Source organism: Alternaria dauci, chromosome 9, assembly GCF_042100115.1.
Source record: "Alternaria dauci strain A2016 chromosome 9, whole genome shotgun sequence".
In the NCBI taxonomy this organism is placed as follows: Eukaryota; Fungi; Ascomycota; class Dothideomycetes; order Pleosporales; family Pleosporaceae; genus Alternaria; species Alternaria dauci.
In genome coordinates this window covers 336391-361948 of record NC_091280.1, presented here as the reverse complement: position 1 = coordinate 361948, position 25558 = coordinate 336391, and the positions used below count along the sequence as shown (strand labels likewise).

The 25558-nt window shown below is 54.0% G+C and overlaps 8 protein-coding genes across 8 annotated transcripts; 5 read left to right on the top strand and 3 right to left on the bottom strand.

The window, feature by feature from the left end:
- Positions 1-2844: 2844 nt before the first annotated feature.
- Positions 2845-4173, bottom strand: ACET3X_008840 (uncharacterized protein; the record flags this gene model as incomplete). Its single annotated transcript, XM_069455545.1, has 1 exon — positions 2845-4173. The coding sequence occupies one exon, from the start codon at positions 4171-4173 to the stop codon at positions 2845-2847; it is 1329 nt and encodes a 442-aa protein (XP_069302917.1).
- Positions 4174-4216: 43 nt separating this feature from the next.
- ACET3X_008839 (uncharacterized protein) lies at positions 4217-5454 on the bottom strand (the record flags this gene model as incomplete). The annotated part of the gene is made up of 2 exons (XM_069455534.1): positions 4217-4308; positions 4377-5454. 2 exons carry the CDS (start codon positions 5452-5454, stop codon positions 4217-4219), a joined length of 1170 nt encoding a protein of 389 aa, XP_069302916.1.
- A 1264-nt stretch (positions 5455-6718) lies between these two features.
- Positions 6719-10807, top strand: ACET3X_008838 (uncharacterized protein). Its single transcript, XM_069455523.1, has 3 exons — positions 6719-7230; positions 7282-9211; positions 9271-10807. Exons 2-3 carry the CDS (start codon positions 8954-8956, stop codon positions 10165-10167), a joined length of 1155 nt encoding a protein of 384 aa, XP_069302915.1. The 5' UTR covers positions 6719-7230; positions 7282-8953; the 3' UTR covers positions 10168-10807.
- A 3846-nt stretch (positions 10808-14653) lies between these two features.
- Positions 14654-15938, top strand: ACET3X_008837 (uncharacterized protein). Its single transcript, XM_069455512.1, has 2 exons — positions 14654-15014; positions 15069-15938. The coding sequence occupies exons 1-2, from the start codon at positions 14790-14792 to the stop codon at positions 15717-15719; spliced, it is 876 nt and encodes a 291-aa protein (XP_069302914.1). The 5' UTR covers positions 14654-14789; the 3' UTR covers positions 15720-15938.
- A 640-nt stretch (positions 15939-16578) lies between these two features.
- On the top strand, positions 16579-17360 carry ACET3X_008836 (uncharacterized protein; the record flags this gene model as incomplete). The annotated part of the gene is made up of 2 exons (XM_069455501.1): positions 16579-16614; positions 16665-17360. 2 exons carry the CDS (start codon positions 16579-16581, stop codon positions 17358-17360), a joined length of 732 nt encoding a protein of 243 aa, XP_069302913.1.
- Positions 17361-18064: 704 nt separating this feature from the next.
- Positions 18065-19384, bottom strand: ACET3X_008835 (uncharacterized protein; the record flags this gene model as incomplete). The annotated part of the gene is made up of 2 exons (XM_069455490.1): positions 18065-18633; positions 18697-19384. The coding sequence occupies 2 exons, from the start codon at positions 19382-19384 to the stop codon at positions 18065-18067; spliced, it is 1257 nt and encodes a 418-aa protein (XP_069302912.1).
- Positions 19385-19730: 346 nt separating this feature from the next.
- On the top strand, positions 19731-21950 carry ACET3X_008834 (uncharacterized protein; the record flags this gene model as incomplete). The annotated part of the gene is made up of 10 exons (XM_069455479.1): positions 19731-19742; positions 19798-19946; positions 20063-20142; positions 20193-20986; positions 21048-21137; positions 21233-21326; positions 21373-21518; positions 21569-21628; positions 21688-21748; positions 21817-21950. 10 exons carry the CDS (start codon positions 19731-19733, stop codon positions 21948-21950), a joined length of 1620 nt encoding a protein of 539 aa, XP_069302911.1.
- A 908-nt stretch (positions 21951-22858) lies between these two features.
- On the top strand, positions 22859-23640 carry ACET3X_008833 (uncharacterized protein; the record flags this gene model as incomplete). Its single annotated transcript, XM_069455468.1, has 2 exons — positions 22859-22942; positions 22996-23640. 2 exons carry the CDS (start codon positions 22859-22861, stop codon positions 23638-23640), a joined length of 729 nt encoding a protein of 242 aa, XP_069302910.1.
- Positions 23641-25558: the final 1918 nt, after the last annotated feature.

The window sequence follows — 25558 nt, the reverse complement described above, 5'->3', positions numbered from 1 at the left end:
AAGCGCATCAGTCTGTCTGAAGCCAGCAGACATCGGAAGTGCCGGCTACGGGAACGCGTCAACCACAACTGCCTTCACGGTATCTGCTTTTTCCCTACACAGCCACAACGTCACCATTCCAAACCATCTTCTCTGGACGTTTTTTCTCCGGCTTCCCATGGCTCGACACGGCACACACTGGCACACCCACAGGGACTTCTTTCGGCCCTATAGTGATCGATTGTAATGGCCCGCTCCGCGATCCTCCTGCGCCTCACGCGAGCTACACACAGCGTACATCTAGCATGACACCATCACGCTCTATGCTCAGATGCAGCGTCGACGCCTCGAGCGGCATGACGAAACAAACAAGAACGCCTCCGCCACAAGTGCCGGACGTCCTACTCCGCAAAAGTTACGTACAAAGATTATTTCCCCAGATTGTCACATGCAAGACATAGCTCCGTCAAACTATACATGCGAGAGGTCACGGCGTCCGTTAGACAGCGAAATGTCCAAGCCGCCAGCTTGTAGCCGGCTCTCTTGTGAGGAAAATAGGCGATGGCCCAATTAGGCATTAAGCCCGGCTCCAGTTGGAGCTCGGGTGCTTCACCCGAATGGCGCAGAAGTGTGACGAGATGAGCGGTTCCTGCGTATCCTAGTAGTCGCACGCCAAACGAACGAAAACGCATTGGCATGGCGTTTGTCAGTCTTGGTATCCTATGGGGGGGCCTTTGGTTGTTACAAGTTTCAATACTAACAATAAGGGGGCAATGCGATACCACAGGCTCTCGGTGAACCCGAAATGATTGCACAGTACCCCTCTACACCGGGTGCTACATACCGCAGTATTCCCGAATGCGACGTTGGAAAGGGACGCCGAGTCACGTTGTCATGTGCAATTGGATATCCATACCACTGGGAATATTGTTACTTTTCTAATCGCAGCTATTCCCAGCGCTAAAAACACTTCGGCTTCACTGCGTTATCTTCTTGGCTTGGCCTGCTTCGCTGACTTGCTGCCTTGTTGCCTCCAATACAAGCTATAGTAGTCGAGTTGTGCGGTTCCGACGAGTGAAGGGGACATGCACGCACGGAGATTTGAAGGGTTAGCGCCAGTACACAGGCAACGCGATACAAAGAACACCTAGGCAGAAGCGTGGGGTAGATGGAAGACGGAGCAAGTCGTATTGCAAAACCCCTCCGTTCCGCTCTGCGCATGAATCAAGAGTCCTAAAGTAGCTTGAATGTTTGACTGGTAAGGCGCCCAACAGGCTGCTCTCCGCTTTTCTCGTATAGTGAACGTTCCCCACCAGCCCCTACTACTGTTCATGTCTCTCCAAGTATTCCCCAGCAAAGCCGGCGAGGAAAGCAATGCACCTCCGACGTTGCCGTGTTGCGACGCACGAGCAGTGACGTGTGACATGAATACGTAGGCCAGACTTGCTTTACATGAAGGAAAAGAACAAAAGCCTGAGGTATACACGAGCTGAGCTGTCAGCACGAGTACACCTTGTACCTGGCAGATGATCACCGCAGATCCCCGTTCGGACAAGTAGTCGCAGGGCAAGCTGGGCCGGAATGAGCGAGCGAGACGAGCGAGACCCCTCTCCACCCAACCAACCAACCACTCAACTATGCGGCAGCGGCGGACCAACCAACACACTCACCTGTATGCATGGCACGAGCGCATCGGCGCCGCCATGATCGTGATCTCAACTATCTCGCCTCCAAAAAAGCATTCTATCGTGTTCAAAGAAGGCACATCATCAGCTTCTGTTGTCAGATACACACGATTGCGACATCCGGCATCAGCATCAGCGGCGGCATCTCCGAACCCTTCCTTTTGCCCCGCGCGCAGCCGTCAAACCGTCAAACCGTCAGCACCTTAACGCCGCCATAACCGCTTCATGCGCGCCATACAGGCCGGCCGGTCGTTCCATTTCGCCATTTCACTACTAACTGGACAACAAACCAGAGAACAACGACCCCTGACCTAGACGAAGACAAGCTTGCGAGCCCTGGTAGGAGATCGTAGTCAGCTTATCACCTTAATCGAACGTTTGTTTGCTTGTCGCTGCTGGCGTCTGACTGGACGGCGTATGTGTGTCTGTGTGGCTGCGGCTGCGGACTCTGTACCAAAGTTTAATGCAGGCTGTGACGATCTTTTCCAGAAATCGGGACATGTGGTGAGGTCAGCGAGTTTGCCTAATATCAAATGAGAGGAGGCTGCCAGCCTCGCCTTTTGCGCGCCTTTGTTCGTGTTGGTGTGCGATTTGCTGACGGGGGCGCTGAACCGGTGAGCTTGCCGACCGTGTCTGGATGGATGATGACCTCAGCGCATGTTTTGTTTCTCTTCGTTCTTTGTGTGACGACGCTTGTTAGCCTATGGCGCTGGCTGAGAGACGCTCGTGCAGCCTTGCATAGGATAAGCATTGGGATGCATGCGCGATGCTTGTGCAGAACAGCCGATTTGGACAACCTTGAGCCGCCTTGCGCAATCTCGTAAAGATAGCTAGACAAGTCGTTGTAAGCGAAAGGAGCAGGCGTGGGGTGTTATGTGTGTGTGTGTGTGGGAGAGAGAGTAGGGTACGCATTTAATTTCATAGACTGCGTAATTGTATTTCACAAAACTTCATATCGTTGCAGGGTATGCCGCACAAACGTCGCTACAAAAATACATCAAATGAAGCCGAAGAAACCCTGTTTGCGCGAGATTCGCTTTTCCCAGCCAGCCCAGCCAATCCCGAGACCCATGTCGTAAAACCTGTTCATGCACGTTTTTCTTCGTCGGTGAGCTTCGTATCTGTGAGAGTGTATGTGCTCAAGCTCGTGTGTGTAGCTTGTGTCCAGCAAGCGTCGTCATCAAATCACAATGTACTCCCCGTCCACGCGATCCATTGCTCTCCTCCATCGGAAAGGATGCTGCACGGTACTGAAAGGCCCATTCTGCCTCGGTACCTGCACATCGCCTTCTGACCATTCGTCGTCTTCGCGCCAGACTCGTTCGAGCACTTCCAGGCCGCTGAGATTGTTAAAGAATCCGCTCTCGCGTTGAATCTCCACACATCGCTGTCGCACCACTGCGCGGTGCTCAGGGTCAACACACTCTGTGCCGATGATAAATAGTGGCCATAGTAGGAACTTGTTGACGCAGCTCGTCATACCAATCTGAGAAATGTGGTAGAGTCCCTGTGATACCAGATTTTGGAAGTTCAGGGCTGATGCGGGGAGAGTCGGCTGCGCTAGGCGCTCAGTGTACAGAAGCGCCGCGTAGCGGAAGCTCTCGCTAATGTGGAACAGCGCAGCCTGCTCTGGCGACATGGCGAGCATGGACGACGTCGCCTCGCAAGATGTGGAATGCATGTCACCAGGTGACGGAAACTCCCACTCTTGCAGCCGAATACGAAGATCGTTCCACTCGCTCCAGAACTCAGAGCGAGGATCATCGCGCGCTGAGGTAAACGGATCAGTGTGCTCGTTGATGGGCGTTCCCCAGCCGTTGCCGTCCATGTTATCGAAGCTGAACGAGTAAAAGTCTTTGGCTTTCTTGGGTCGTGGTGACGATGTAGGCGTGTCGTCGTTGTCGCGTACAGGCCGGTTCTGACTAAGCAGATTTAGTCGTCCGAGCCGTGCAATGAGTTTGAATAGCCGGCCCTCGCAGCCAGAGTGGTGTTCCAATGCGCCCAAGTTCGCACTGAGGTTCATCATGTCGAGCGAGTCGCCGCGTACTTCAATCTCTCGGTCGTTGACTGCAGCAGTCATGACATCAAACCAAGTGAAGAAAGTTTCGATCCACCCAACAAACTCTGACCGGACTCTCCTGTCGCGCAGGCTCAGCAGCTTCTGGACGCCGGCGAGCTGAGTCTTGAATTTGGTAAAGCCGGAATCGCAGACATGGAAAAGACAAAGGATAAGAAGCGTAGCGAGTACGGAGTCGTCCTGCGAGCCATCGTAGTCGACGAGCTTCTTGTTGAGGAGGGCAATGGAGTTGGCCTTGTAATGCTTCTCTTCGTCGGTTGCTTCGCCATGCATCTCGCGCAGCTCTTGTGTCGTCATCTGGGAGAAGGCATGGTCCGGTATCAGGCGCGTGTCATGCAGCACGCTAAGCCGTCGACCTTCAATACCTCCACGCATGCGCATATTGTTGGTAGCCAGAGCACCAATGGCGTTCTGGAGCTCCTCGTTGCGCATGGCCAGATGTATAATGTGCATGCGGTAAGGGTTGGTAGGGCTGTCAAAAGCCACCAGCACCGGGCATATAAATTTGTCGTAGTAGTCCAGAAGGGATAGCATCCGCGGGGAAAGGGGCGAAGCGATGGTAAGACTCTGAGGAATCGAAGTGGTGAGCGACAGTACATCTTGAGACAGGGGGCCAGAGCCATAGGAAGACATACCCTCCGACGGGAGAAAGGAGAAGCCGGGCTGGAATCCATTGAAACTCGAGCTCATCTCCCCCTCAACAAAAACATCCTGAAATACGACAGGACCCATACTTTGCGACGCTGCGCTGACCTCGGGATAGTCGTGTATGCTCTGATCTGAGCTTACGCTGGAGCTCATGTCGTCTCCTGCTGGCAATGAGCGAGGAGCCTCGTGAATGAAGTAGTGGTCCAGAGAGCCCATGGGCGCCTGATCGAACGACTGATAGCGTGGTATCGAAGGGTCTGCAAAGGGAAACTCGTCAACGGGTGTGTTTGGGAACTCGCTCGGTGAGGGGAAGTCGCTATCGCTGTAGGTACCAAGAGAAGCGGAAGAAGCCGACATGCCGTTGTCCTCGAAAGGTACATGTAGAGTGGTCTGTAGTCTTTGGAGGGGACCCCTATGTGGCTGGTGGTGCCTGAACTTGGAGGCCTGAGGATGCACGAATTCGAATTGCTCTCCATGATGCTGCATGGCATATCCCATTGGAGTGGATGAAGTGGGGATGGGTATTGGACTTGTTGGGCTGAAGTACTGGTATTCTTGCGGTGCAGAGAACATGGGGCTTGTAGGACTCCTTGGGGAATGAGCACCAAAGTCGATGCTCGCCCGGCTGTTGAAGTTGTGCTGGTAGTCTTGGTGGGCACTGGTGCTTGACGTGGTGCTCGTGGAAGCTATGGAGTTCATCCGTTGGGATTTTGGCTCCTGTGTTGCAGTTGCTGGAGGCGACTTTGCAATAGGCAAAGACATGCCGCGGAGCTTTCCACGGCTAGCTACTCCAACGCCCCATGTTAGAGTAGTACGGTATCCCGAGCATTCTTTGCCAATGTCAACGCACGGCCCACAGTATGGACGGCGTCGATCACACTTGACTTGACGTTTCTTGCAAGCAAAGCAGTCGTCGGTAGCTCCAGTGGCGGGTGCTCTTCTTCTCCGTTTCCTGGGAGCAGCGGCGGCAGCAGCAGCGTTGGTGGCAGTGGTGTTGGTGGCGGTAGTGGTGTCTGCTTTCTGAACGACCTCAGCAGGCTGAGCGGTAGTTGATGAGACGGCCATGGTGGTGGGTGTGTGATAAAAGAGGAAGTGTTATTGCAGTGCTCTACAGTGTTGCATCTGCAGGATGTGGATCGTTGTATAGTAGGTGTAGAAATAGAATAGACAAGAAAGGCGAGGGGTAATACTCAATGGAGCATAGAAGAAGCGCGTCACGGCGGGTAAGTATTATTTTGGCCCTCGATGGGTCTGGGTAAAGGAAGCTTGGTCCCCCCGTCTGATAAGGTCAGGGCCCTAGCGGACAGGGCTCATGGCTGCCAAGGGGCAGGATGCAAAATGCCGCGGCATACTGGACGCTAGGATATTAAGAGAAGAGGTGGTCATCTCGAGAGATGTGCATGAAGGATGTGGCCCGCAGCGAGTAGGCCAGGTGCCCGCATGTTCTCGCAGCGGCTGCAAGGCTCTGGCTGTGGCAACCCCTACCACACCCCACAGCGTGACGGCGAATTGCAGGAGGGCGCGAGGCAAGGTCGGGTTAGGGTCGGGTTACATCGTGGAAAAATGGTAGCACCCCGGGCAGGAGCGTGAAGATGGATGGCGACGGTGGGCTGCTGCAGGACGGAGAGGGCTGGACGCCACGGAAGCTCCACGAATGAGGAGCTGCAGCGCACACGATCTACTACCGGCCGCTAAGGTCGGAGCAGCTAAGAGGCCACAGCCACTGAGAGAGCTTGTGTCGAGGGCTCCGGGGTGCTGCTGCTTGCTGCTGATAGCGTCAGGGCCGCCATGGGCAACGTGAGCCCCTCGGGCGAATGACCGGGCGCAAATGGCCACGGAGCCGGCCGAGGCGATCAATGTGCCGCCGCGAAGACGCATCGAAGCTGTGTAGAAACATGTCGCTGCCATGGCCGCGCTGGTAGTCTGCCAGAGCTTGCCAGTGGGAGAGGACAGCGAAAAGCCGCCCGTTGGTGAAGCCTTCCGCCAAGCCAAGCCCTGGACGAGTACGTAAGGTTAAAGAAACGGCTTCCCATTGCACACACATACGCCGCCAACCCCGCAACGGGAGTCTCTGATCTGCCGCAAGGCGTGAACGAGGAAAAGGGCAGGGCCAGGCAAGGGAAGGATGCGTGGGTGATGCAATTTGCGCACCTCTGCACGCGACCGGGCAGCGGACACGACGAGCGCACGTCTGACGGCGGGCGCGGATATTGCGATGACATCGAGGATGGAGGACACGGCGGACCCAGGCGCGAATGATGCAAAGCTGCACGCAATGGCCGGGGTGCCTGGGGAATACCTGGATGACTGCTGCCAGCACCTGTCCGTCGCCCTGCTGTCGCCTGCTCCGCATGCCTCTTGGCAGAACCGTTCTTGTGGGACCCGCTGTGATAACAAGCCATGCGGGCCTGATGAGAGGGCGATATGACCATTGCCATCTCAGCCTGCACCCCCACGGTTCGTCACAACACCGACCGTGGCAGTGCCCCCGAGCACTTGATGAGGCCGTCTCCTCTCGTCTTTCCCATCGTCGTCCTCAGGCTCGTCCGCTCCAGCAGCCCCGAAGCCGCGAAAAAAAAAGCTTCTGTCGTGCATGATGCCGTGGCTTCGGCCGCCGCAAGAGTGCCGAGCTCGTCCAGCTAACGGCGCCTAGGTCACCCAGAGCCCAATCCATTCCCCATCCCATCCACATGCCATCTCCATTCCTCTCCACCACCTTATTCGTGTAGATACAAGCCACTGTCAACTTGCACTTTCACCGATTCCCGTGTGCTAGCCTGATTGTGGAATTGGGCACGTGAGTGCCAAGTCAGACATGCATCGGAGACGTGCGCTACTTTGGTATGCTGGCTGTGCTCCACCACTCAACGATTTGTCTCAGGTAACAAGCAGCTTCAACCTCCCGTCAGCAGATGGCTTCTGTGTTGCTAGACAAGGTTTCATTCTCCAAGACGTGCTCACTAGCCATCCGTACCTGGGGGAGAGCAGTTCGCCGTACATGCGCCCGCGCAAATGTGCACACGCGGGGTAGTACGGGGATACGAAAGCCACAGGTTTCGTTCGCCCACTCGTCACAAGCGAGTTCTTCACAAGCTTTGGACGGCTGGCAGCATGTATGTCTTGCCTTCGCTCCGCAGAAGACCCGCTGGCAGCGGCTCTCTCGATTCCAGACCTAGCTATCACGCCGAAGAGATTACAAAGAGAGCCTCACGGATGCCGGCTGAATGCCCAGCGCCTGCGAGGCTAGACGGGACGATAGGAGCACTGCGGCTCCTCAGATTTCATTGTCAATCCCCGGGCAATATCCGACAATCCTACCATTATGATGCATCACTGAGGGTCGGAGTCTGTCCGATAGCGACGAGTAGATCAAACACGCCATTCAGTGGGACATGTCTTGTAGCGAGCGGGCTCTACCAGAATCCTAATCTCCGCCCTGGCAATTCTTCCGGCGCCAGGTAAAGTATAAGATCTCGCTTGCCGGACCCTCAATTCTACGATGTCCGGCCCGACAGCAGACGTTTCAAGAGGCAGAGCGGCAGGCCGAGGCATACTGAATGGAGACATGCTTCCGTGTTTTGCTCTTGAAGATCGTCATTTCGCCGGCACTTGGGTAGGGAACGACAAGGCGAAGGCGTCGGCAAGCGCTGCACTGGATCTCTTTGAACAACCGGCGGGCTGCGGTTAGAACAGCGAACAGGGCTCCTCGGAGGCTCTCTATTTATGGTCTCCACAAGAACCCTGCGCTAGCGAACGGCGCCGTCGATGGAGCCCGCTGGGTCATTTGGCTCTAGCGTCGATATCGCCTCCATGATGCGTGTTTCCCGCTCTTGCCCACGCGGACAAGTTTGCGAGCGCTTCGAGGCGACGCAGAAGAGCGGTCTGATGGACGCGGTTTGATAGCTTTGCGCGTGCCGATCGGCTAGATACAAAGCCTAGCACGTGAACTAGCAACTGGTGACGCCCAGCAGCGCCTGACAGAGTTTCGGCGGCTAGCTGCAAGCACTCTAGCTTGCACAGGTAATTTCAACTTCCCACGATGAACGGAGCTCTCCCGTGGAGACGAACATCTGACGTTGAATCGCGCAATTCGTATGAGTAAATACAAGTGGAGTGGAGAGGCGGCGGAAAACCCAGATAGTATTCCGCCATGCTGACTGTCACTGTTGCCAGGAGATGCTGGCAACGCGATGGTTCGCAGAGCATGTGAGAAAGTTCGAGTGCGCCAAGATTTCAGAACAGGTACCTACCTAGGTAGGTAGACGTTTGGCACGTGTGCAGGAACTTCACTGCTACCACATGGCTATATTCCGAGATGCCAAGTGCTGCAACTCGCCCCGCGGACCATGCGATGCAATGTTTCCACGTTTTCGACAGCCTGTGCACTGTATCCGAGGTCATGTCGAAGCTTCTTGGGTTTGAGCTCAAAGCTCGGTCGAGTGGTCCATGCATGCCATGATCCCCGCAAACATCAACCCCACAAACCGTCTGACAGCTATGCACGTCATGCCACCGCGCCTGCTCTGACCCTGAGTCGCCTATAGCATACAAGACGATCATCGCCATGACCTCGAAATTCCGCTGTCTTCGTGCGGCGCGTCTCGCAGCGCGTCACCCGTGTCCACGACGAACATTTGCTTCAGCCGCCAATAGCCGCGCAGACCACGTTCGCATCGTCGAAGTAGGGCCACGAGACGGGCTGCAGAATGAGAAGCAGACGGTGCCGCTGGCGACCAAGATCGAGCTGGTCGAGCGCCTGGCACGCACTGGACTGACGACTATTGAGGCCGGCTCCTTCGTCTCGCCCAAATGGGTGCCACAGGTCAGCCATATACGCGTGCGTGCGTGGAAGCTGGCGACACTCGCTGACTGTCAAGGCAGATGGCCAACTCGGCCGACATCCTCGAGCACGTACTCTCCCAAACGCCCCAGTCGCCGCATCCCATCACGTACCAATGGCTGCTACCCAATGTCAAGGGCTTCGACAACTTTCTCTCCATGTGGCAGTCCAGGTCGCCAGCGGGACACGACGCATACCCGACGCCGCCGCCATCGCCTGGCACCGATAATGGCCCAGCCCTCAACACGTCCTCCTCTGACCCCAATGCCATGGGCAAAAGCTGCGATACAACAACACCCACACACGAGCTCTCCATCTTCACAGCCGCGACCGAGTCCTTTACGCAAAAGAACACCAACTGCTCCATCGCCGAGTCGCTCAAGCGTTTCGAGCCCATCATGTCCAAAGCAAAGGAAATGGACCTCAAAGTCCGGGCTTACATCTCCGTCGCCCTCGGCTGCCCCTACGAAGGACCAAACGTCGACCCCCACAAGGTCGCCGAGCTAGCAGTCAGCCTGCTCGAAATGGGCGCCGACGAGATATCCGTTGCCGACACGACTGGCATGGGCACTGCGCCCAAGACGCTGGAGCTGCTCAAGACGCTAAACGCCGCTGGTGTGACCAAGGACGACCTGGCGCTGCACTTCCATGATACATATGGCCAGGCGCTGGTCAACTCGGTTGTTGCGCTCGAACATGGTATTCGCACGTTTGATGCGGCGGTCGGGGGGCTGGGCGGCTGTCCGTTTAGTCCGGGCGCGACGGGGAATGTGGCCACGGAGGATCTGGTGCATTGCTTTCATAGCTTGGGCGCGAAGACGGGCGTGGATATGGAGAGGCTGGCGGAGACGGGCGAGTGGATCTCGCGCGAGCTGGGTAGGGCGAATGATAGTAGAGCGGGGAAGGCGGCATTGGCGCAGTTGAGGAAGGGGGTGTAGGGATGGGAGATGATGAATGATGAATGAAAGTTATGTTTTAGCATGGTTGTTGTGTCTTTTGTATGTGTTTGTGTTGACTTGCGCGGAATTGGGGGTTTGAAGCTGTTGTGTGCGATTACATTCCTCAAACCGTATGTAGTGTTGTACCTTTAACATCTATAGCAGAAAGGGAAGTGTATGCCCTTGAGTATAGTACAGGCAGGTTCTCCTCCGTCGCTCCTTCCTCTTCTGCACCGCGTTACTGATTACGCAACTTCTTCCACTCCAGCTCTCACCTCACCTCACCTCGCCTCGCCTCACCACTCATCGAGCTCATATCCTTCAACACGCATGCGTATTGCGCGTCTGGGGGTTAAGCTGATAACATCGTATTAAGGTTACAGCGCGAACGATGCCATCCACTACTTCATATCTCAGCTAACTGAACCGACCACTCACCATCAACATGTCGCTTTATCCTCTTAGCCGACCAAGTGGACTTGCTCTGAAGACTGTTTGCTGCAAGGGCAGCGGACGAAGCCACTGATACCGTTGCGAAGCGGTCCGTTTCAACTGCAAAAAGCTCAACACCAAAAAGCTCAACACCAAACTTGTGCGATACTCTGGCATCACTCACTACACGCGGGTTGAGGTCTCGTCCAGTCCCATCGGATTGAGGCGGCTGTTGCACATCTCACAGGGACCGCTGGTGCGTCGTGTTGAGTCTGTGACGAGCGGCGGTAGTACTATTATAGAGTAGCATGAGTTTGCTGACTCGTTGTGCCCATCTGACTTCCCAACACGCTCTTGGTGGAAGAGCGACGGGGGTACGAGATGTCATTGGGGGACATATGGGTTTTGTTTGATGAAAGTGGCCGAGACCTGCCAAGGTGCGGAGAATGTGCACAGGTCTTGAAGCCGGCTATGTCGAGGCTACGGAATTTGATCGGATTTCGTATCCAGCGGCCTGGTGCTAGGAAAGTTGTATGGAGATATGATGGAAGTTACTTAAAGTATACTGGACCTTGGCAGTAAAGGTACGATGCAAATTAGCACTTGTTTGGGCTTAGCAGCTTAAAAAGCTATTTGCGCGTGCTTGCTGGACAGGAATTGGTGTTAATCTGTCACTCCAGAGAATTTGGTTGAACCCGGCTGTTACCAACAGTAACGGTACATTTATTGCCTGAAGCCACGAACAGTTTAATACTAATGTTAGTATCAAAGATGGTGCTGAAGGCCTATGTGTTCTTCGTTATTTCTCCTAGATTGTTGTAGCTCTCGAAGGCTTATATTTATGTTTTGGATATACGCTGCACTGCGACAAATTCTTTAAGGATAGTCTGAAGTGTCTGTGTCTTTGTCTGAGATACATCTAGTTGTATCCTTTTGCAGACAGAAGTAGCATCGCAGGACTTTTGTGGAAAGATCAAATCTGGACGGAGTTACGCTGTGGAAACGCACTGGCTGCTTGATGGCTTGTCGTTCGAGTTTGTTCACAAACTTTGTCCTAAGACCAGGCAATGGAAGGAATAAAGTGAAAGGATGCACATATTGCAGGTATATACTGATGCTCGCGTATAGAAGGCGGCACCTAGCAAAGTATGCTCTGGAGGCATATATTGCATTCTGTATATGAAAACACCAAGGTAAAATGCAGTGTCTACGTTCCGGGTAAGCTGCGCTACATATACTATCCAGATTTCAACTCGTTACCAGTCACTTGCTAACCAGTAGTGTCGTTTCAGCCACTGCTTCCCTAAGAGATCCAATGTGCTTCGTTATACTACGATTTCTCACCCTCTAGTTCTCTATAGCTCTCATCTCCTCTTGCCTCCCGAGGTCGCATCTTTTCTTCCAAGCCGGGCCACATCTCTCCAGATTGAATGTCGAGCACTTCAACCATCTTGAACTAATCATTTGCTGATTAGTGACTAGCCTTGGTGTTACGTGAGTCGGGACGTGTTCAAGGTAAAGACTACTGAGGAATTCTGTCTGACAGCTCCTGGATAGAGCAAAACGGTCTTATTCGCCGACACGACGTCAGAAGCCTCCAACTAGTCTGCGGAGAAATCAGAATGGACGCTTGTGAACGATTGAAAATAGTGCGATACCAGAGGAAGTTCATTCCGAATCAAACTCTAGTCTTCGATATTGTCCGCGAGATTGCAAACCATGAAGATACTTCTAATACTGTTAGATGACTGGAGCTGTATTTCCCAACTACACTGCTTAATAGAGATGGCCTTTTGGAACAGCTAATAGGTTACGGCCTCAAAGACTCTCTTGAGTACAGCTTCGTGCGATTCCATGGTGGTCTGCTCTGCCTGCACATACCTGTTCTGACGGGTTCGCGGGTCGCTGCAGCTAGTAGCAATACGTTAAAGAGGATTATTGGACACAGTGGCGGACCATGACTGCTATACTAGAAGCTCTGTCGACACTAGGTTTAGAGTGACTTGATTTAGGATGCAATAAGAATCTTGCACCGTTGATGTTCAACCATTTGTTGACTTCTTTCAGAGAAGTACCTTGCTTCTTCGATATCTTGCAAGTCCTTGGACCGATTGACGTTAGATGTTAAGGTTAGGCAGTGATGGATGCGAACATAATGCCAGTTCCATTACTGAAGCTCATATTGGTCTGTTTTTACGGCAAGAAGCTGGACGTTTCCCCTCATGTGCATGGTTGCCCTGCATTCAATTTCCCTTCCCAGCCGTCACCACCACTGTAAACTCTCAACTGCCGCAGCTTGGGAAAGACGGTTGAAAAGCTCGTCGACATCATCAGAGTACTCGCTGGAACACTGAGACGATTATGCTTGGAGGGCGTTGTGCCAGCACAGGGTACATGGGAAGATGTCTCGACCATATTGTTGCTCTACGCTCCAACACTGGCGTGCGTAGATCTTTCCCGTCTGTTAATACGCAATGGCTTTTACTCACAGTTCGACAGTATAATGAAAAGCCGGCCAGTAATCACTGACAGTAAGAGTTCCAAAGCCAGCTGGAAACTCGGAATCGTGATTATAGGGGAAGACGGAGGAGATGTCGGGTATGTAAGCCTCTCCCTGATATTTCAGCAGATTCCACATGTGAAGAAGTGGGAAACGGGTACGCTTGGGCGACTTGTAGTGTAAAGGGTAAATGTGTTGTCAACTTGGACAAAGAAGAAGATGGCGATATGTGGTGGCTAATGGAGCGAGTGAGCAACGAATATGCAATTTGGGAATGAGAGAAACAACTCTTTCGGAAGAGTGGTCCTTTGTACGCATATTACTAAAGGTGTAATCTTAAGATAAGCGCTATTATTGTCGTCTTGGAGCTGCAATGTGTATATCTTTAGGGCAAATTTGGTGTTTAGCCAGCGAGGCTTTTCTTCCAGTCAATGTGACATTGGTTTGTGGGTTTACTAGCGCGCAGTCAGTATAGCAATTGAGCCTGAAGCAGCAAAATGTTCTGCATTACTCCTGCTTAGGCTCTTGTGAAACGTCAAGTGTACAGCGAACACCATGGACACTGCAGCGAGTCTCCCAGAAGCTGCAGACTCATTGCCTACCACTGCGCATCTAGCAACCCACTGCACCGAATGCAGTTCGTCCCAACAACTTCACCGAGAGCGCTCGATGACCGTCCCATGAAATCACGTCTCCGACGATTGTCGGTAGCATCGACGTCACGCAATGTCACCGATGTATGAGGCCGCCAGGGTAATTTCGTGGAGTAGCGTGTGGGCGGTAGCGGAAGCCCTCCGATCCAAGGCAAGGACCAACCAGCTGGCGTGACGATGACGATCAGGTTTCCTTAGCCTGTATACACAGCATCGCGAGCATTAGACACACAACGGCGCTGCGCTGCGCGCATCAAGACTAGAGCCGTGTTATCCGAGATCAACGAACGGCTGCACATCGAACGATGAAAAAAAGAAAGCAAAGAGGAGCGTTGAGCGTGCGAGCATGTGAAGGACGCGACACTAACGCGCTTTTTTCTTATTGTTCTTGGAGCAATCGAAGCAACGAGACTTGTAACGGGCCTCATGTCGAGGGTCTCGACCGCATGCAAGGAGTACCCGCCCAGCTGCATTGTGCCTGTCAGCCTGTGGCTCGACGCTCGCGTCCACGTCAGGAAACGACCCCAAGAAAACCCTGGAAAGCATCACCAGCTGTCAGGAAAGCAAGATGCATCGATCGCCAGCGCCAACTTGGCAGCATCATTACACCGCCTGGGACCTGTGTTTGATTTGAGTTTTGCTACTGTCGGCGAGACCGTCGGTCGGGGCGCAGGCGTGTGTATGGCTGGGTGGTTTGATGAGATTGGGGAAAGGAAATATGACGTGTGGCAGTAAAAGCAGGGTTCAATCTGTGGGCTAGCGCAGCGTGGCTGACGCACGGGGAGCGGGATCGACAAGGAACTTTGACGGAACAAGGCAGGGACAAGGACGCCAATGATGTGAAGTAGTGCAAGGCTGCGTCATCGCCTGTGGCAGTATCCTAGGAGAGACAAGATAAATCCTTTTCGCTCCCCGACGTCCAGCTCGTATTCCAAGTACAAACATCACATCATACCAAAACATACACGTCGAGCATCGCCTTGTCTCGCCTCTTGAATCTACTCTCCTCCTAGTCCCTAATTCCTATCATCGCGACAATGGGTTTCGGTGGTACTGTGTTGAAGTTTGGCTCTACAGCGCTGTATGCGCTCGAGTTTTGCTGCGCTGCGGTTGTCCTTGGTATCTACAGTTACTTCCTCGCTGTACAGGCGGACCGCAATGTCGACATCCCCGTCTGGCAGCAGGCCGTCACTGGTCTTGCTGGTGCGACTGTTCTATACACCATCTTTGCGGTCTTGTTGACGTGCTGCCTCGGCGGAAAGGTAAGAACACTATTCGATGACATACACACCAATAGTCACTAACGGAATTGACAGAAAATCTTTGCTTTCCTCGGCATACTACTCGACATTCTTTGCTGCGGAGCTATGGTCGCCATCGCTGTCCTGACCCGTGACGGCGCATCCAGCTGCACTGGCAACGTCGAGACACCCCTCGGTGACGGACCTGCAAACTCCAAGGAAGGTTTCGGCTCAAACGGCCAAGGCAACCAAATCACCTACGCAGCCTCTCTCGGCACGACCTGCAAGCTCAACACGGCCTGCTTCGCCGTCGCCATCATCGGCGCTTTCCTCTTCCTGCTCAGCGCCCTCATGCAGGTCTTCCTGATGCGCCACCACAAGAAGGAGAAGGCTTTCGGCCCTGGCCCCAGCAACGGCTACACCAAGGGCTCCGGCATGAAGTTCTGGCAGCGCCGCAAGGCCAACCGCACCACTGGACACCGCGACCCTGAAGTCGGAACTATCCCTGCTACCACTGGCGGTCTTGCTGCCCCTGCTGCGGCCCACGACTACCGTCCCAGCCACGACACTGCATACACCGGCTCCACCGTCGCTGCTCCTCACTCTGGTTTTGCGACTGACAAGCCTGTCACTGGTGGATACCACACTGCTCCTCATGTCGCTCCTTCTGCCAACTACGCTACCACTGGCAACACTGCTGCGTACGGCCAGGCTACCAACTACTAGATCCATTCATCCCGTGTCGCCTAAGAGACTGGCACTGGCGATGCTCTAGATTGTGTCTAGACCTCTCATGCTTTTAGGCATGCGAGTTTTCCTTTATGTACTCTATCACGACGTTACGCATTATACCACGAGAGGAGAGGAGATTGGATATGGGAGAGGGGAGAGATTGTATGATAAAGTCGATACGAACTTAATACCTAATGTCGATATTGAAGTAATATGAATGATTTTAACATTCGCATTCTCCGTGGTTGTGTGTTGTAGTGTTGACCTAAAAAGTTCATGAAGCTTCCTCTTTCGGCTATCACACTGGAGTGACTTCAAGCGGGATATGCAAAACTCGACGTGATTTCGGACTGGTGCAATACCATATTCGCGACTCTTTTTCCAGTCGCAGCATATATCTAAGAATTAAAATCATTGTCGCATTCGACGTATATTATATCGGTTGTGCAAAGTGTAGATGCAAGGGACGAAGGCTGTGGATGATTGTGGATCAGCGGGAGCCAGTGAGCGTGGTGGCTGAATAATGCACCAAACGTCATACTTTGTCTGGCCCGAGTTCCCGAAACTTCATTCACGAACCTATACCCTTCGCCATTGCGACCACACAAGCCATCAACGGCATACACAACCTTGACATATACCAAAGATGGCCTCAAGCACACTTCCACGTTCTGCTATGCGCAGTCTGACCCGAGCGACGCCCTCTCTACGACCAGCACCTCGGCGCATCGCCACGAGATGTCTCCACCAACAATCCTCGCCCATGACCGCCTCAAGATTGCAACACAGACCGACAGCGCAGTCGTGGAGCCAAAGGGTAGCCGCGCCCTCAGCGACCGTAGCGCGACGCACCATGTTCATCCAGACCGAGCCCACCCCCAACGCCGACGTACGCACTCCATCCACCCCAACACCCCACGCACACTAACACCCCCCCAGGCCCTAAAGTTCAATCCCAACCAGCGCGTCCTCCCCGAATCCATCTCCTCGCCCTTCCTCGAATACCTCAACCCGCGCTCCACCCTCGCGCCACCACACCCCTCCCCTCTCGCCGCACAGCTCCTCAACATCGATGGCGTAACCAGCGTCTTCTTCGGCGCCGACTACATCACCGTGACAAAGGACTCATCAACTCCATGGTCGCACGTCAAGCCCGAAGTCTTCGCCCTCATCAACGAATACATGACGTCCGGACAACCCATCGTCAACACCGTCGCCGCCAAAGCCGGCGAACAGGGCCAAGGCGGCCAGGAAGCAGATAGCCTCGCCTACGACGAAAACGACGACGAAGTCATCGGCATGATCAAAGAGTTACTGGATACGCGCGTGCGGCCCGCGATCCAGGAAGACGGGGGCGATATTGAGTTTCGCGGGTTCAACGACGGCCAGGTGCTGCTTAAGTTGAGGGGCGCGTGCAGGACGTGTGATTCGAGTACTGTGACGCTGAAGAATGGGATTGAGAGCATGTTGATGCATTATATTGAGGAGGTCAAGGGTGTGCAGCAGGTCTTGGATCAGGAGGAGGAGATTGCGCTCAAGGAGTTTGAGAAGTTTGAGGAGAAGTTGAGGCAGCAGAAGGGGCCGGGGGCGACGGCGGGGACGGTGGGGAAGGGCAGTTTGGATTATGTGGAGTAGGGGGGGGGGGGGGGTGGTGATTATGTGATACCAATGCATTCATTGTGCAGTTGAAGAAGCTGTGTAGTAAGGAATTGCATCGTATCATGAGTTTCAGCAATGTTGTATAACATGCAGCACGGTCAGGGCCAAGAACAGAATGAGGGTTATCCAGTGATGGTATTCCGTATATGAGAGTAGCGTTGAGCCGTTTGAGCAAAGTTGAATATACTACAAGCAACAAACAATAGGAGAAGATGAATATCATAATAATGCCAATGTTCCAACAAGAGAAACGAGTTAGGGTATCCTGAACGTACCAATGCTGCTTGCTTGCGTGCGTGCGTGCGTGCGTAGAGGGAAAACAATAAAAGTAATGAAAAAGAAAAACACAAACGCCCCCTTAAATGCTTCATATGCACCACCACACATGGCCCCCCGCCAAAAGGGGTGTCTCTCGTTTCACAATCGTCGTTTATCCAAATGCAATTCATGTACCTCCTCTTCGTTTCATCGTATGCCAAAAGTGCCCCTCGGCCGTTGTCATACACAATCGTAATCTTGATGCAAAAAGATTCATCTCTCTCTCTCTCGAAAAACCGTTCGTTATAAATCGTCAAAACACATCTCTCTCCACGGCCCGCCGTCAAACAAAATCGTCATATATCGTGTTTCCAATCCTCGTAGTCAGTTAGTTATGTTAGTTTCGTTTCGTTTGCAAGAAATTATGAGCCGTCTTCTAGAAGCAGATTCGAGACGGCATCCAAAGCCTCGCCCATGGAGGCCCAGAAGCTTCGTCGCGGGGGAGGCGAACGGATGATGTGAATGACCTTTCTCTTCGGCAGTGACGGTGACGACGACGAAGACGGTACATCATCCGCAACGAGGGTATCGACAGTACTGCGCAGCAACTTTGAGTACTCCTTGTGAATCTCGCGGGATAAATCTTGGTCTTCTTCTTGTTCTTCCTCAACCAGCGTCACGCAGCTGTCGAGCATAGATTCTTTCCTCACATTCTGCTCTTTCCGCTCTTCCTTCTTCTCCTCGTCCACATCTCTTAGCCCCTCATGCACAGCTCCAAAATCCGAAAATATCGACTTTCCAAGATCGTCATGGTGGTTGTGATGGAGCTGGAGACTGCCCTCCAACTCGTCGCGCATACTCTGGCGCACAAATTTCATCTGGGCGCGCAAATCGTTGATGACATCGATCTGAATGCGATTGAGCGTCTTGACCTCGTCCATGCGCGTCTTGAGGTCGTAAATGTACTTTTGCACACCGGCGATGTAGTTGCCTACTTGCGAAACATAAGCCTCGTGCTGCAACGAGTGGGCGTCAAGGAGCGTCGCGTTCTCACCCTCTGCTTGTGTGATGCCGAGCCCCTGGCGAACATCTGGGGACGAGGAGGAAGAAGAAGGAGACGATAATCCTCTGTCTTCGTGCTGCGTTCCGTTCGCGTGTGTGCTGGGCGTGGAGAGATGGGCTGTCATGGCTTCGAATTGTCCGACTATGTATTCCAGTTGGTCTTCGTCGGGCTGGTGGGTGTGGATGAGGTTTTCGAAATGCGCGATGCACGACGAGAGCGCGTTCTGCACGGGCGACGGCGTTGCTTCTGGCGAGTCGGCCCAGGGCGTTGGAGAGCCGGGACGCTCGGTGTGGTTGCGTCTCAGGATGCGAGAGCTGTCAGGCGTATAGGGGTAGCGCGGTTCGCCCTGAGGCTGTGGGTGTGATACATCGTCGTAGTGTAGCCGTGTGGGTGTGTATGGCGCTGGTTCTGTGAGTCGCGAGTGGGGTTTCGGTCGTGGTGCTGTCGTGGGCGTCTTCAGTCCGAAGCTATCTGTGACCCAGGACGGCTGGTCAGGTACGCGTTTGGCTTCTTGCAGCCAGCGCTGCTCCGTTGCAACAGGATAGCGTGGGGGAGAGGTGCCGTAGATGTGGAAGTAGTCTGGTCGTGGGCTGGAGTCGTCCTCGATGTCAGGCGGTGTCCATGGCCGTTCTAGGGTCCGGGGCATGTCCCTTGCGCTGTCATAGCCCCGCCGAAACATGCTCCTCTTGTATTCCAAAACGGTGCGCGCGCGCAACCCAGGAGCTCTTGGGCTTTGTTCGCAGCTGGGACAGCGGTGCGCTGGTGTTGAAGAAGCCGGGAAGCTGCGTGGATGCGGGAGACGGGGGAGGCTGGGTTCACCGCTTGTGACGTGCGCGCATGGCCTCGGTCTGCAGCATGGGTAGTGCGCCAAGGACCTGCTATCGATAACATTTTGTGGCCCCTTCCATTGGTTCGTAAATCATTAATTCTGGCTTCAATACATTGCGACGGCTTTATTTCACTCGTTCTGCCTCCCCTCTCTCCGTAAAGTAGTCCTGTAGAGATACTCCCCATATTCCGCAAACATGGCGCCTCAGGTATGTCCAGAATCACACCATCAGCCGACCACGGAACTGAGCGCATGACCATCAGCTGGGCGTTCAGCCATCGCTTGACACCATTCGAGAGGTATTGGCTGCTGTCGTCAAGTCGCCCAACCCACCAAATCTCGTACCTGTATTCTCCTCGATACCCGCCGAGTTCTTGACCGCGTCAAGCATATACTTGAAGATATCCGCAAAGTGAGTGTGACTCATTGCAGCGCAAGTGGCGTGGGAGGGGTTGGGTCGGTCTGTGATGGAAACACCAGTGTCAGAGGATAATTGGTTAGTTGCGCGCATGCTAATCCTGGGCTCAGATCAGAGTCAAAACTCTCGTTCCTCTTCGAGAGCGCTGCAACCACCGAGACCATCGGACGGTACAGCTTCATTGGCGCAGGTCGGTACTTGGAAACAAACGTCCGGCAAGCACAGTTAACAAGCTTTTAGACCCTCGCAAAGTCATCAAGACTGGCCCCGGCCATGGCGAAGAGACCGACCCACTACCCCTCCTCGAAAAGGAGCTTGCGAAGAGCCGCGTCGCGACCGTACCCTCGATACAACTACCGCCCATGACCGGCGGCGCTGTCGGATATGTTGGCTATGATTGCGTCAAGTACTTTGAGCCCAAGACAAGGAGAGATGATATGAAGGACGTGTTGGGCGTACCGGAGAGCTTCTTCATGCTCTACGATACACTGGTGGCTCTGGACCATTTCGCGCAGGTTGTAAAGGTCATAACGTACGTCAAGGTGCCCGACAGCATGGACGACTTGGAGCAAGCGTACGAGGAAGCCAAGAGTACGCTCAAGAAATATGTGACGATACTCAAGGGCAAGGACATTCCGCTGCCCGAACAAGGGCCCATCAAGCTCGGCAATCAGTACACGTCCAACATTGGCCAGGACGGGTACGAGAACCATGTCAAGGAACTGAAAAAGCACATTGGCGTTGGCGACATCATCCAGGCGGTGCCATCTCAACGGTTTGCGCGACCGACGTCGTTGCATCCCTTCAACGTGTACCGGAACCTGCGAAACGTCAACCCCTCACCGTACCTCTTCTACGTCGATTGTGACGATTTCCAAATAGTGGGGGCAAGTCCCGAGCTGCTGGTAAAAGAGGAGCATGGGCGCATCATCACACATCCCATTGCTGGCACCGTCAAGCGGGGTAAGACGCTGCAAGAAGATGCAGCGCTCGCGGAAGAATTGTCCAACTCGCTCAAGGATCGCGCGGAGCATGTAGGTTCCCTGACGACAAGTCGCATGCACCGACGTTGAAAGGCTTACCATGTGTTCACAGGTCATGTTGGTCGACTTGGCTCGCAATGACGTCAATCGCGTGTGCGACCCACTTTCGACACGAGTTGACAAGCTAATGGTAGTGCAGAAGGTGAGCAGACTGCCGTCCGAACCGTGATTACCGTGCATCGTGCGATGAGCTACCGTGCCATGATATCAAATGCTAATTGTTGTCGACGAAACCAGTTTTCCCACGTCCAGCACCTGGTCTCGGAGGTCTCAGGGGTGCTGCGACCTGGCAAGACGCGATTCGACGCGTTCCGCTCCATCTTCCCCGCTGGTAGGCACCGCGCTGGAAAAAGTTGGCAATGGCTAACCGTGAGTAGGAACGGTGAGCGGCGCGCCCAAGGTGCGTGCCATGGAGCTCATTGCCGAGCTTGAGCGGGAAAAACGCGGTGTGTATGCTGGCGCGGTGGGATACTTTGGCTACGGCTCTATTGATGGCGACCAGGAGATTGAGGGCGCCATGGACGTGAGTAGTCTTGTCTTGTTCGAGGTTGACAGGAGGCTGATGCCCAGCAGACATGCATTGCGCTAAGGACGATGCTGGTCAAAGACGGCATCGCCTATCTGCAAGCGGGGGTAAGTTTGACGAATTCCCTGCTTTAGTGTGCGGCGCAGGCGCTAATGATTGGCTGCAGGGCGGCATAGTCTTTGACTCGGACCCTTACGACGAGTGGATGGAGACGATCAATAAGCTGGGTGAGTTTATTTTTTTCTTTTGGTCGTCTGCTCCGAGTCGGCGCACACAACTGACCGCTGTTTGGTAGGCGCGAACACGCACTGCATCACTTCAGCTGAAGAGAAGCATCTGGCCGAGCAGCAGGAAAGTGCCGACGAAGGCGAAAAAGACGCGTCGGTGCTCGAGGGCGATGCAAAGACGCGCATTTCCCTTGCGGCGTAAGTGCTGCACTGCGCCATGCGCCACAATGGACATCTGCCGCAGAAGAGGTTGGTGATTGGCAGGTGTTGACCAGGTGAAGAACGATCTATGGGCCTGGATCTCACAAGCTCCCCTGCCACTCGTGGGGAAGCGAGATTCATGGCTTCACGGTAGAGTTATGAAACGGAAATGAGAGGGCGGGTATGCATACTGGCGGCAGACGCTACCTCGACGTCACGGCGAGTGGTGGTGCTTGAACGCAAACAAGATTTGATTAATTTGGTAGCCCGTCACACCAGCGTGCGAGGACATGTGAAGACACGGCTCTGGCCAGCGCCAGCTCGCGATGTATTCGTGAAAACTGTGCCTGTGGACGCAGAGGGCAACCATGACGAAATTGGTCGAGCAGATGCCACCGTCTGTGCGATTTGCGGCGACGAGCTGGTTCGACATGTGAGTTGTACATGCAGGTTCGGGTATCGGCCGCTTGGGCGTGGTTGGCATGGCTACATCATACGGTAGGAGCGGCCGGGCCATTGGCCAATGGGCGCGCCGGACGCAGGTCGTGCTTTCCGCATTTCCTTGCTCTGGCGTCGATCGTGGAGTCGCTGTGCCTGGGCTTGGCGGCGGGCCCCTGCACTCCGCTAGGCCCGCTACTGACGCTCCAACCCGTCACCAGCCCGTTGCAGCCTCCTGTTTGCGCGCGACTTCACTCTTTACCAGCCACGGACCAGCCCCGAGTGTTTGTGTCGCCTACGATATAAACCACCCCTCTTCCCCTCTCTTTCCCACCCATCACTCAGCATCCTCAACCTCAGCAATCAACTCACTCACCTTGACTCCACTCCCACTTCGATACCTAGTATCTTACTTCAATATCCATCTCTTCCACACACACACACACACACTCTCCCCCACCTCCAGTCAAGATGAAGTCCTTCGCTGTCCTCGCTGCCACCTTTGCTGGTGTTGCTCTGTCCCAGGATGCCCCCATGCCCACCGGTGACTGCTCCGTAAGTATTCCTCCTACCCTGTCCTGCCAATGCTTGTGCTAACAATCGCTTAGATGCTCTGCGTCAACAACATGGCCCGCATTGCCCAGACTGAGTTTTCCTGCGGCGAGAACGACCTGAGCTGCTTCTGCACTCAGTCCAACTGGGCTTTCGGCATCCGCGACTGCTCGCGCCAGGCCTGCGATGCTGACCAGTCCGCCGAGGCCGTCGCGTGGGCCTACGCCCGCTGCGCTGGTGTCGCTGCCACTGCATCCGGCACCCCTGCTGCTCTTCCCATCTTGACCTCAGCAGTTGCTAGTGCCTCTGCTGCCCTCTCCAGCGATGGATCCATTGTCACCTCGGTCATCACCTCGGTCGTCTCCAGCGCCGCCTCTGGCGTCGAGAGCGTTACCTCTTCGCTCGCATCTGATGCTTCCTCCGCTCTTGCGTCTGGCGAGTCCGCCATCAGCTCTGCTCTTGCGTCCGCCAGCTCTGCTCTCGCCTCTGCCAGCGCCAGCATCTCCTCTGAGCTTGCCTCTGCCACCGAGTCTGCTGGCTCCGCTCTCTCTTCCGCTACCGAGTCTGCTGGCTCTGCCATCTCCTCTGCTACCGAGTCCGCTGGTAGCGCTGCTTCCTCTGTCGCTCAGGGTGCCGCTCCCATGGTCACTGGCATTCCCTTCGCTGCTGGCGCTGGTATTGCCGCTTGGCTCCTGCTCTAAGCGTCTTGCCCCGATCCAAGTCAAGATCCTAAGCCTGATGGAGTAATGTGTATAATGGTGGACGGTAATGCAAGGAAGGCTTTGGATAACATGATGGATGGGCAGCGCTTTCTCTTTCTCCTCTTTAACGAACACTGACGCGAAGGCATGATGATGACGACGGATTTCATGATGCCTGGGACTGTTTTTCTTCTTCACGACTGCGACTTGATACCCCGAACATGGGAACTGGGACGGGCCCCTTAGCATTGGCCTCTGTATATAGTAAATGGAATGATAATACTTATGATATCTTCTCGTTTTGTCGGTGATTAAACATGTCTTCTTGTCTGCTCCTGCTTTGGTGCTTCAATGGGCTTTGCGCAGCCGGGCATGTTCGAGCAGGAGTTACAACCATGTTATCCTGAACCTGCCTCGTGCGACGCTACAGTGCGCCACAACGTGAGTGGTCATGCACGTTACGCAATGAAGAAAGGTAGCGAATGATGGATCACAATAGCAAGTAACCAAGTAGTCCAGTGTAAAGTAGAGGAAAGACATGAAGTTAACTTAACGTTGAACCCCCTCCTCCACTTTTATTATAATTTTTTTTTTGTTCCCATCGGTAAGCTTCGGTCAGCCTCAGCCCCCCAGATCTTGGTTTCAGCCTCGTTCAGGGTCCAATGTATGTGGGGAAAGAAAGGGACTTGGACCATGGGTTCGCGCAGGGGTGATTACGATGTGCTTATGCGGATGTTAGTGGAGGCTGATGGGTGGGTGGATAGTGGTAAGGATCATGGGGGAGTGGCTGGGATGGAAGGGGGGTTCCGGTGAGATCCGGGGAACGAATGAACGGGGATGTTGTGAGTATTTATACAACGACATGTTTTCTTTGGTTGATTTAGCTAGCTTGTGTACAGCGTAGAGCAATGCTATAGAATATCTTGGCCTAGCATTTATCCATCCCCTGTGTTGACAGCATACGGCCTGCGGAGTTGCCTCTTCGCTTCCAGTCTTGTCCAGCCAGATACTACGCGTAAGGTAAGTAATTTATAATAACTAGTTGGGGCATCCAAACATACCACTCATTCTTTCTTTGTTCCTCCCGCTACCTTGGAGTGCCAGCTTATGGGACAACTACACGAATGACACGTCCCGTTGAGACCGCCTTGCACAAACTTGGTGCAATCGCAACTCGACGCGTCGGCACCGCTGGTACACCCCATTTCTGATAAAGCGCGGTGCGAGGCTGAAGGCGAGAAGGAAGACTTTGTGGAAGAGTGTAAATAGTTTGGGGTATGGAAAGGTGAGTGAATGATGGGTTAGAAGATGGATAGTAGGTAGACTGCTACAAACCGCGTTTCTTTTATGTTGGCATAGCGAGTGTGAGGCTCTGCGTTTCCAACTCACTCTTTCACCAATGAAGGCTTGTGTAAAGAATGAGTTGTAGCATGGCATACTTGGCGTGTGGTGGTCTGTACGAATTATAGCTTATACTTTCCATGTATCCAAGCCAGAGTAGTCGCGTGCTCACCGCAAACGGCGATTTGTAAGCTCTGGCATCAGACAGGGTAGACGAATAAGCCCCAAAAGGAAGCTGGTGCATAATTTCATATGCAAGGCTGAAGAGAAGGAGGCGAGGCTATGATCGTATACGCAGGTAAGCTTACAGTAGACCCGCGCACGCATAAAGCCTCGAGGGAGTTTCTCGCATCTCTTGATCCTACGCCACGGCTACGTTTCGTTGGCGGTTCATGTGCATATGAGTATCCGAGTGCGAGCGCGTAGTTGGATCGCGGGAATCAGGGTCTTGTAGATCTTCATGGGGTCAGGGAGTGGAGTGGGGACGGACGGGAGCGCGAGTTAGGCGTGCAGTTGTGCGTTAATTATACGATGCGGATACGGGTGAGGCGTGTCAGTGCGGCTGTGGAGATGGTCA